General features: G+C 34.5%; 1 protein-coding gene across 1 annotated transcript in view; it reads right to left on the reverse strand.

Moving 5' to 3' along the window:
- LOC113925577 (transmembrane protease serine 11C-like) overlaps positions 1–10,801 on the reverse strand; it is a 59,789-nt gene extending 48,988 nt beyond the window's left edge. The window contains exons 1-2 of the mRNA XM_027600112.1: positions 10,779–10,801; positions 2,135–2,253 (exon numbers count right to left, since the gene is read on the reverse strand). Coding sequence (XP_027455913.1) covers positions 2,135–2,253; positions 10,779–10,801 — 142 coding nt within the window. The remainder of the gene's footprint in view (positions 1–2,134; positions 2,254–10,778) is intronic.
- Positions 10,802–12,373: the final 1,572 nt, after the last annotated feature.

Below are 12,373 nucleotides of genomic sequence, written 5' to 3' on the forward strand. Positions count from 1 at the left end.
GGTTCTCGGTAAATGTTTCCTGGGTCAGGGGGTGTCTATTTTTCTTCCTGCAAAGCCATGGTTTTAGAATGAGCAGACATTTACTTCTGGACCTTCTGAACACCTCTGGGTTTCCTGCCTAACAAATTTGTTTCAAGTATTTTTTGGTAGTTTTTTCACAATAGACTCAAGTAGTTGTAATAGAGACTATAAGGGCCCACCAAAGTAGAAAATACTTTTTGGTCATTTATAGGAAAAATGTGATGACTGTGCTGTAATTCTGAGCACTTTTAGCAAAAGACTAGTGTGATGCTCTAGAAACTTTCCTCCATTACTGCTATTCCTCCATTATGGCACCTGGCCTACTAACTGCCATTAAATACATAGTAGTAATGCCCAGTGAATGCTTGTTGAATTGAATCTGGGTAGTTTCAGATACCCCTTTTCTTTATTCTTTCTTTCTTTTTCTTTCTCTCTTTCTTTCTCTTCCTTCCTTCCTTCCTTCCTTCCTTCCTTCCTTCCTTCCTTCCTTTCTTTCTTTCTTTCTTTCTTTCTTTCTTTCTTTCTTTCTTTCTTTCTTTCTTTCTTTCTTTCTTTCTTTCTTTCTTTCTTCTTTCTTTCTTTCTTTCTTTCTTTCTTTCTTTCTTTCTTTCTTTCTTTCTTTCTTTTTCTTTCTTTCTTTCTCTTTCTTTCTTCTTTCTCTCTCTCTCCCTCTTCCTTCCTTCTTATTGATCTATTTTCTACCTATTTATCTGTCTCTTAAAAAGTTAACCAAATAGAAAACAGAACATTATCATTATATAGAGTCATGTGAAGCAAAAAAAGGTAGGTATCCAGGAGTGAATATTTGTACAGTGCTTTGGTTTTTCTGGCCTCTTTATTTAAATAATAAATATGTGACAGGGTAATTATCATGAGGAGATGGCTCACTGCTCTCAGGTTTGGAGTCTGGCATAGTGAACTAGAATATCTTCAAATGGTACTGAAAGCTTCATTCAAAGGAGGACTATCATAAGGTTGCCTCTATATGATGCCAAAGCATTGGGATAAAAGGCATAATATTTGGTTTATCAGATTGAGATTTGGTTTATTTAGTGACAAATATGTAGACTTCTTAAAAGTGTCTTTCTGATTTAATGTTTTAGTTCATACAAGATATTGTGACATCAGGTATGTAGCCTTAAGGTGAAAAACCAATGACTTTTATAAAGATAAGCCCTATCAAATACTTTACACAGTCTCAGGAGGGTCTAGTCTTGTTCCCACAGGTTTACTATGACTTGAGAAAACTTCATTATTAACAAAACTTACTTATTCTGATGCAGAAGTATTTAATTTGGGATTTTTTCTTTTTAAGAAGTTTTTAAGTTGCGAAAGTTTGTAATTTCTGGGAAATAGGTATTATTATGAGTAATTCTAAGAATGAGTTCTTAAATATATTAGAATTTTATTTTCTTATTCAACAAAGTAATTATTCTCTTATGAGAATGTAGAAATAGTTTTTTGCTATAAAAAGGCCCTCATTCTTGAAAAGGTTAGAAAATAGTGGGTTAAAGTAAGTGACAAGAACAGCACACAGCAAATTTGGCACAAAGTGCTGTTTATAAGAAAGATTGATCTTGAGGAACCCATAATTTTTTTGTATTTTATGCAAAATATAAACAAAATTTGTATTTTGTACTGACCTTTTAGATTTCATCCTTCAATAGTAGGAAATATTCTAGCTTTTAGGAAGAATTTTATTAGAAGAAAACATTACATGAAGAAAAACTTATAGGCTTTGAAACAAAAAATCTTAGCTTAGAATCCCATATTCTGGGCTTTTATATTTGTTTGTTAACTTATTGATTATCTCTTCAAAAAGTTACAAGTTCAGCAAAGGTAGGAACTATGGTTTATTCATCAAAGTATTCCCAGAACCCAAATCTTTACCAGGAATTAAAAAAAGAGTACTCCAAATCCCTGGGTTTAGAATACCCTAAGCCAAAGGTTACTAAAGAAGTTTGCAATCAATATTATTAACCTTAAGAAATTCTCACTGCTAAATAATGTTGTCTGACTTCTTTCCTTCCCCCATTCTCAAAATTCCTAATTTTCCCAATAATAGAATCAATAATTCTGTGTGATTAGAAAGTCAGACACAATGAATACTTACCATAAGTGACAAAATAAACAATGAATCCAATGATTACTGCAGCAATAACCAGCATTAAGATACCCAGGGTAATCTTTCCACATGTTGTGAGTTTCATTTTTGTGTTTGACTCTGTTCCTCTGAGCAGAAAGAATAGGAAATCAAGTGTTAATATGAGCAAGATATAGGACACTCTCAGAAATATAGATTTGATGTGAAGTATAAAAGGGATTATTTTACATTATGGATTCATTGGACTGATGAGCTTGGAAAACACGTAGAACTAGTAAATATAATATTTGGTCTGCTTATTTTTCAGCACATACAAATAATAATGGTAATACTAAAATCAAAATTCATTCATTTAGTAAATACTTATAGATGTTCTACTATGGACTAGGTACAGTAGTAGGAACAAAGATTTCTTTCCTTATGGATATTACATTTTACTGAGGGGAGCTAGCCAACAAGGTATAATTAATAAATAATAATATATATTGATATATATAATTAATAAATAAGATATAAAACTGGTAAAAAAATCTTAGGTGCTACAGGAAAAGTAGAGCTAGGTAAAGATCAGAAATGTGGGAGTGTGTTTGAGATGATGGTGGCAGAATATGATATTAAATAGAGTGGTCAGGTTAGGCCTCCTGAGAAGGTAAAATCCGAGAGACTTGAAACAGAAGATGTTGTTGGCCATACAGGTATCTGGAATGTTGCAGGCAGATGGAACAACTCCACAAAGGCCATGAGGGAGAGGTACGCCTAGAAGGGCATGTTAGGAGGGCAGTGTGACTGAAGTGGTGAATGAGGAAAACAGTAATGAGGGAGTGATTATGAGAGGTACCAAGGCCTTGGTCATACAGGGCTCTGTGGGTCATTGTAATAATTTTGGCTTTTTCTCTGAGTGAAATGTGATTTTTAGGGGACTTTGGGCAGAACACTATGATGATCTGATCTCATTTCTTAATGGGATCTCCCTGACTGCTTGCTTTGTGGAAAGTAAATTATAGAGGGCAAGGGCAGAAGCAGAACCACAAGACAGGAAATGATTATAACAATTCAAGCACAAGGTGATGTTGATTTGGACCAGAGTGGTAGAGGTGGAGGAAATGAAAAGGGTTTGAATTTGGATATGTTTTAAGTATAGAATTGATAAGATAGAGTCTGGGATAGTAATATAAATTTGGCATTCTTCAACATATGGATTAGGATCTGAGACTAGAAGAGATTATCAGGGGAGTAAGTAGAGATAGAGAAGACAGGATATGGTCACTGGAGCACTCCCATATTAAGAGATAAGGAAGAAGAGGAAGACCAAGCAAAGAAGACTGAAAGGGAGCAACTAGTAAAGGTTGGAGGAAAAGCAAGAGAAAGTAGTGTCCTGGAAACCAATAGAAGTGTATCAGGGATAAGGAAGGGAAACAACTGTGTCAAATGTTGCTGATAGCTCAAGATAAGCAAATGAGCATTGAAAATTGGCCATTGGATTAGCATTATATAGGTAATTGATCCTTTTTTTTTTTTAAGAGAAACATTTTTAGTCTTGAGTTCTTTTATTTTCTTTACATTTATCATGCCATGAATTCATAGGGAATGGGTTCCAGCAGTTCAGGCTCCTTTCCATTAGTTCTCACAAAGTATGCTTCTCTGGGTGGGGCAGGCTGGCGCTTCAGTTGAACCCAAGTACCTTTCTCTTTGGCTTCCTTCTTTTTCTGATCATTTTCCTTCACACGCTTCAGGAAGCTGTCTCGGCTCTTTGAGTGTTTAATATGCTCAATGCGTACATTAATTCTCTTGGCAAGAATCTTGCCCCTTGTTTGTTTACAACAATGCCAACAGCATGCTGAGTAACACTGTAGACTCTTCCAGTTTTGCCATGGTAACATTTGTGGGGCATTCCTTTTTGAACAGTGCCCATTCCCTTGATGTCCACAATATCACCTTTCTTATAGATTCGCATGTATGTGGCCAAAGGAACAACTCCATGTTTTCTAAAAGGTCTAGAGAACATATAGCGGGTACCTCTCCTCTTTCCCTTTGTGTTGGTCATTTTGGCAAATTACTGGAAGATGGCGGTTCCGGCTGACATAGAGGTAATTGATCTTGATGCAAGAAGTTTTAGGAGTGGCAGGGGAAGAGAATGGTTAGAGATGGTTTCAAAGAGAATGGATGTAGAGGGACCAGAGACAGTGACCACTGACCATTCTTTCAAAGATTTTGCTGAAAAAAGGTAATAAAGAAATGGAACTATTCATGGTGAAGGAATGGGATCAAGAGAAATTTTATAAGAGAATAGTTTAATAAACCTCCATATATCCATCACATAAATTTAAGAACTGTGAACACCTTATAATATTTCATCTATTTTTCTGGAACATTTTAAAGTAGTTGCAGAAAAATAATTGCATCATGACATTCACCCTTAAATATTTTATTTCCCCTCTAAAAAATAAGAATATTAAAAAAATATGACCATTGTAATACCTAATGAAATTACCAATAATTCCTGAACAGCCTCTATTACCAAGTTCATATTCAAATATCTCTAGTTGTCCTCAATTGTCTTCTACAATTTTTTTTGTTGGTGAACAAAAGTCAAATAAAAATCTTCACATTGCATTTGGTTACTATACTTCTTATCTTTTCAAATCTAGAACAGCTTCAATACTCTGCCCTCATTTTAAAATTTTTCATGACATTGATTTATTAAAGGCTCTGGTTCAGTTATCTTACAGAATACTCTACCTCAGAGGAAGAGAAGTTTGTGTATTTGTGTTTTAAAATTTCTTAATTAAATGTTTTTTATTTTGTGACAATTAGACTCATATGTTGCAAGAAATAATACAGAGGGATCTCTGGTATATTTTACCCAGTTTCCCCCAATGGTAACAAATTGCAAAACTATAGCACAGTATCATAATTGGGATATCTATAATGATATGGCCAAGATACCTAATATGTCCATCACAAGGGTCCCTCATGTTGTAGTTGTTGTTGTTGTTTATAGCCACATCTACTTGCCTTCAGTCCCCTTACCCTTCTTAACCCCCTGGCAACCACTAGTCTCTTCTCCTTTTCTATAATTTTGTCATTTCAAGAATGTTATATAATTGGAATTCTACAATATGCAACTTTTTAGATTTTGCCTTTTATCACTCGGCAAAATTCTCTGGTGATTCATTCAGGTTGTTGCATATATCAATAGCTGTTTTAAATTTTTTTTTCAAAAAATTGCTGTTAAATGTACTAACTCTTTCTTAGATATTTCATTTACAAATATCTTCTCTCATTCCATAGGCTGTCTTTTAGTTTTGTTGATTGTTTCCTTTGCTGTACAGAAGCTTTTTATTTCGATGTAGTCCCAATAGTTTATTTTTGCTTTTGTTTCCCTTGCCTCAGGGGACTTATCTAGAAAAAAATTGCTATGGCCAATGTCAGAGACATTACTGCTTATGCTCTCTTCTAGGATTTTTAGGGTTTCAGGTCTCACATTTAGGTCCTTAATCCATTTTGACTTTATTTTGTGTATGATATAAGAAAGTGGTCTAGTTTTATTCTCTTGGATGTAGCTGTCCAGTTTTTCCAACACAATTTGCTGAAGAGACTTTTTCCCATTGGATATTCTTGCTTCCTTTGTCAAAGATTAATTGACAATATAATTGTGGCTTTATTTCTGGGCTCTCCCTGTTCTATTGATCTATGTATCTATTTTTGTGCCAGTCCCATAATATTTTGGTTACTAGAGCTTTGTAATACTTTTGAAATCTGGGATTATGATACCTCCAGTTTTGTTCTTCTTTCTCAAGATTGCTTTGGCTATTCAGGGTCTTTTTGTTTCCACACAAATTTTAGGATTATTTGTTCTAGTTTTGTGAAAAATGCTGTTGGTGTTTTGATAGGGATTGCATTAAATCTGTAGATTGCTTTGAGTGGTATGGACATTTTAACAATATTTGTTCTCCAAATCCATGAGCACTTAATATCCTTCCATTTCTTTGTGTCATCTTTGATTTCTTTCGCTGATTGATGTTTTATAATTTTCAGAGTACGGGTCTTTCACCTCCTTGGTGAAGTTTATTCCTAGGTATCTTATTATTTTTGGTGCAATTGTAAATGGACTATATTGTTATTTGAACTGAGTTTCTTGTAGACAACATATGGTTGGGTTATATTTTTAAATCCATTTTGTTAATATCTGTCTTTTACAGGTGTATTTAGACAATTTACATTTAGTGTAATTATGAGTATTTTAGGACTCAACTCTGCCTTTCAAATACCTTAATCAAAACATCTTTAAGAAGCTCTGGGAGATTATTCATCATTATTCATAGACTCATGGGATTGTTAGAGGCATGGAATGACATACACAGTTTGGAAACAGTAGTTGGATAGGGTAAAAGAATAACAATAATAAAAGCTTTTAGAATAAACTATCATATTATTTATGAATTGGGAGGCAACTTTAATCCAATGTATCTATGTTTCAATGTTGTTTAATGTTTTTCTTTGGAGCACACAAAATGTGGGTGGAAGAAATGCCTCATTACAAGTTAAGTAATTTATTGTATTCGTGTTTATTAAGCATTTCTATGTGTAAGACATTGTGCTGGGCAAGGGGTATACAATGATGAACAAGATCACTAATAAATGTAAACTACAAAAACTGTAAAATATTAGTTTTGTTTTATATATTTATATACTATATTATTACACTTATTTGCAAGTATACTGGTAGTACTAGTTTGGGCTGCCATAACAAAGCACCAGAGACTGGGTGGCTTCAACAACAGAAATTTATTTTCTCACAGTTCTGGAGGCTAGACGTCTGAGATAAAGGTGTTGGCAGGTTTGGTTTCTTCTGAGTCCTCTCTCCTTGGCTTATAGATAGATGACTGTTTTTCTCCTTATGTCTTCACATCGTCTTCCCTCTGTACATATCTGGGTCCTAATTTTCTTTCTTTCTTTTTTTCTGGCTTAAACAATACAAAAATTTATTTTCTCATAGTTCTTGAGGCCAGAAGGCTGAGATAAAGGTGTTGGCAGGGTTGGTTTCTCCTGAGGTTTCCCTCCTTGGTTTGTAGATGGCCATAGTTTTCACATGGTCTTCCCTTTGTGTATGTCTGTGTCCAAATTTCCTCTTCTTATAAGGACACCGCCATACTGCATTGGGCCCACGTTAATGACTTCCCATAATTTAATTACCTCTCTAGAGACCCTATCTCCAAATACAGTCAGATTCTGAGGTTACTAGGGGTTATGATTTTGACATATGAATTTTGAGGGGACACAATTCAGTCAGTAACATATTTTTGGATTATATTATATACTTGATATTATATATTTTACATTTTATATACAATATACCCGTATGTACAACACTCCATGTATGCTTGTATGTTTGTGTGTATGTATGCTTGATATATCCATATCAATATATGTTGAAATGACCATATTAAATATTGATTAGTTTGAAATACCTACATTTATTTGATTTTTGTTTGAAAACAGAATCAAGTGCCTATAAAAAATTTACTTTTCATTACTTAATAGTCATTTTCATTACTTAATGGTCATTCCCTGAATAGCTGATACTCCCTAAAGAGCTAACATTAATTAGATATTCAATGCAGGTGAAATTTTCAAGTCTTATATTTTTAGAAATTTCATTTTACTTAAAAACCACTGTGACCATTTAAATATATTCCAAATTATGTTTTCACCTTGCACATAAAAATTAATATCTTAATATTTCTATGAAAGTATGATACCAATGAACATTTTTGTTCATAATAAAATAAAAATCCCTAAAAGGCACTTCACTATGACAAGTGTTTTCCTCTAAATATCTACAATCTGACCAACTCAATGAGTCTAGAAGAGTGTTTAAAATTTTGGGGAAAAAATAAACGACTAATTTATATAGTAAAATCCTGGTAACTTACATTCCCGTTATCCTAAAGCAGCCTCTTCCACTCCCACATATGTATGACTGTATATTTTACTCAATACAGCTTGCCATGGAATAAGCCTCAGTGAAAACGTGATGATTGTAGTATGAAATTGGTAGCAAAATCTTGGAGTATATTTTTTATTCATCTCAACTGTGTCCTTCTAATAGATCTATCTAAAAAATGCTGGTTTTGTAGGTTTAAAAACTTGAATATTGGTAATTTTATAATAATTCACCCTATAGGAACACAGGTACATTTTATTTATTGTTTCCTCTTGTCATTAGCTGATACAAAAGTGATTCTTGTAAACAAGAATTTGTTTAATAGGGAGATTGACTTCAATCTTCCCTCCAGTGTAAAGTTCCTAAAATGAGAGACACATAGCCTCTTGGAACTGGAAGGGACTTTGCAAATCACCCATTCTGGTTTCCTAATTTTAAGAGGACATGCAGGACAATATTTTCTCTTCAGGACTTTCAAACCTAGGGAAGGTAAACATTCTAGGTAGAGATTTGTCCTTTGGTTATTATCAGCATAGTTAGGGTTAGAGTTAGGATTAGGATTCTTTTCTGATCTCTTGAAGGAAAATTAAATTGTATAGGCCACTCTAACATGCAACTCTCACTTATCTTACAGCCAAAATCTGAGATCACTACCGTGACTTTATTATCTTGATTCGCAAATGTAAAATTTTGGTTAATGAATAAAAATTAATTTTAAAGGCAAATGAAGTGTTTCTGTCATTCTTACCTGAGTTTTCTAAGATGCAGATGTTCTTCCTATTTGCAAAGGGTTTTGTTGATTTGGAAGGTAGTTTCCCCTGTGTGTGTGCACATGTGTGTGTGCGTAGATGTGTGCGTGTGTGCGTGTGCGTGCATGTGTGCGTGCATGTGTGTGCGTGTGTGTGTGCGTGCGCATGTGCATGTGTGTGTGTGCGTGCATGTGTGCGTGCACATGCATGTGTATGTGTGTGTATTCCTGAATTCAAAAGGAAAATTAAACTTTGTCAATATCCAGTTCTTTTAAGTACTCCTCTAAAAACAATGCCAGACATATAAATTCCATTTTCCCAAAATATTATTATGTGGAATGTTGGTTGACTACTTATTTGACAGAAATTGGGTCTTGGGTGTAGTTAACATGAGCAATAGAAAAACTTGTTTTGATTTCAGTAACATGCCTTAATTTTTTCTAATTGTTTTATTTATTCACCAAGTATATCTTGAAGCTATTCAGGTGCAATAATGAAATGGTAATGATATTGAGGATTATTTAGCGATTTCAGAAAAAGTGGCTTTCCGGTGAGTTGTACTTTTTATTAATTCTTTGAATGGATGAAACCAGAGTCTATCTACATATTATTTCTCACATACTGTTTATGGAGCACAAGGAGTTGATTGAGTTCACATGGACATAAAACACATTAGAGCCAAGATAAAACATTTTTACTAGACTTTTGTTAATTCATTAGGATTAACAGTAGCAATTTGGAAAACATTTCTGGGATTCTCTTATAGCTAATTAAGCTAAATGTTAACATGGATATGTAAAGTAACTGATTATTAAAGCTATTTATTGTGAAGTTACATTCTGCACAATATATTAAACTGTTCCCCTAGAATCTAGACGTTGTCAAGATATGGCAACCAGAAAAGTTGTCTGAGGATTTTATTAAAAATACGAGCCAGGCTCAGTGGGTTTATCAAGGTATTGATTTTTTGGAGTGCTAGGAAACACTGTCATGTGTATGTGAACATTTATCATTGTCTTAATTTGATTAGCTTACGAATCAAAACATAAAAAGTATTTGTTCATCTGTGTGTACCATGGAACAAGTCAGCACGTTTGTTTGACTTTCAGGCCAACTGCTATCTGAGCATATGGCACAGCTAATGGGAAGAAATCCCCTATTCTTGTTTCCAACTAAAACTTTATTATTTTTTATTTAATTATTTTTTCCTTTTCACAAATATTTTTTCCGACTAAAATTTTAAATCACACCACTAAAAATGTCTAGCAGTGAAGCGTTTTGATGTTTCAATTATTAAAAATTAAAACTTAAACTTTTGTCTACCACATCTTAAAGGTAAAATAGCATATTGTGAACATAAATATTAATGTCTTTATTGTCAGCATACATCATTAGAAATAGATACATATAAACTATCTTGTTTTCTTTTAATAAAAGAAATTCTTTTTAAAAGTAAAATTGCCCAATTTTGCTTCAGCATTTTCAACATACTTTTCATGAATGCTTTAATTTTGCTGGAAAGATTTCTCACAAAAATTAACAAGCAAAACAGATTCTAATGATTAAATTTACCAATCTTATTCATTCTTATTTTTCTTTTATTTGGGATATATATTGCTCCTATTTTTTTATATTTTTATTTATTTATTTGAGGGAGAGTGTGAGGGAGAGAGAGCACAAGAGAGGGGTAGGGTCAGAGGGAGAAGCAGGCTCCCCACTGAGCAGGGAGCCCTACGCAGGACTCGATATCCCAGCACTCCAGGATAATGACCTGAGCCATAAGGCAGTCGCTCAACCAACTGAACCACCCAGGCTCCCTATATTGCTCTTATTTTTATAAAAATCGTTACTTTAAGAATTTTAAAATACAAATGAAATTAACTAGTTTGATCCCTTCAGAGACTTTCCCTGAGGAGCAACGGTAAGCCCTCCTGCCCCCCACCCGCCGTCAGCCTACCTGTTGTTCTTCAGGGTGCCCATGCACGCTGTCACTGAGGAGCCTCTCCCTTTGCTGTATTCTCCTTGAGTGCCATGTGGCACAGTCCTTCTCCACCGACGTAGCTTACATCATTCTGTGACTTTTATGTGTTTTATGATAATGATAATACTTAGCACTCATATAACTCCTCCTCTTCAAAGTGCTTTCTGAACATTTACTAATTAATTTTATATTAGTAAAACGTGCTCCATAAATAATAAATAATCCTATGAGCCAAGTGGAGGCAAAATTTAAAACTCTCATCTGTTGTGACTGAGGAAGCAATTGAGTCACCTGGTTTGAGACGGATAGTGAGTCTTTCCTCATTTTTGCATTTTGTGAATTTGGAGACAAGTGGCTGCTCTTCTCAGTCTTTAGAATCCACTTCCAAAGATTGTGGCAATTTCTTTATTGCTTTTTGGTGGAAGGCCAATGGCTCTCCAAGTTCTAACCCTCCATTAGGATCTGAATGATCTCCAATTTATAATTGTCTTCAACCTCCTTCAACCCATAGATCATCTGTTCATGAATTCCTCTATGAAATTTTTACTGCTATCTTAATACTAGCACCCATTAATTTTTTTCGTGCCCTGAAATCCAAAGGGTGTTGCTTTTTATTGAAAATGTATATGAGTTTAACCAGTAATCTTTCAAGTTTTGGATAGCATTCCTGTTCTTAGCAGCCAATTTAGATATTGGTGTGGAGACTAGAAAGGACACATCCTAATGTTTAGCCACCTGGAAGAGAAAGAACTTGCCAGGGGCCAAGGACTAGCAATAAGGCAGAATCTAGTTATTCTGGGAGAGAAGGCTTCACTGGGGAACCTTATTATATGATCAAGTAGAATCATTGTTCTACCTATGGTACCTCCTTTTTTCTCAAACAGGTAAAGGGAAAGATAATCAGAAAAGTCATATTTGCATTAGAATGAAAAAGAAACATAATAGTAGTTCTTCTATCAGTTATTAATAGGACCTTGATCAGATAGATATATTTGCATTCTTAAAAAATTTCCATTTTAATTATATTTGAGCATTCCAAGGATCTATGCTTTTGCCATGTCCTCAAAATATCCAGTATGTTCTCACTCTCATTTGTCTTTGTAAATCCTGCTCATTTTTTTAAGATTTATTTATTATTTTAGAGAGACGGGGGGAGGAAGAGCAGAGGGAGAGAATCTCCAGCAGACTCCCTACTGAGTACGGAGACCGACATGGGGCTCGATCTCAGGACCCTGAGATCAGGATCCTGAGATCGTGATCGGAGCCAAAACAAAGAGTTGGACACTTAACCAACTAAACCACTCAGGCCCCCCAGTCCTAATCATTCTTTATGGTTAGCTCAATCCTTACTTTTTCCATATGGACTTCTCAAAATTTACTGCTTTATCATCTGAAGCTCACAAACTCCTGGAATCTTGCACCTTGCTGAGTTACTTGTGCCATCATGGTAGTTAAGCCCTTAAGTAGAGAGACTTCACAATGTAATGAGGCAGAGAGACGCTGAAGTAATTTTGCTTAGTTTGGAGGTGACTGAGAGTAGTGGAGTCCATTTATTCTATGCCTCTAAGAAG

The sequence above is a fragment of the Zalophus californianus genome, chromosome 2 (genome assembly GCF_009762305.2).
Source record: "Zalophus californianus isolate mZalCal1 chromosome 2, mZalCal1.pri.v2, whole genome shotgun sequence".
In the NCBI taxonomy this organism is placed as follows: domain Eukaryota; kingdom Metazoa; phylum Chordata; class Mammalia; order Carnivora; family Otariidae; genus Zalophus; species Zalophus californianus.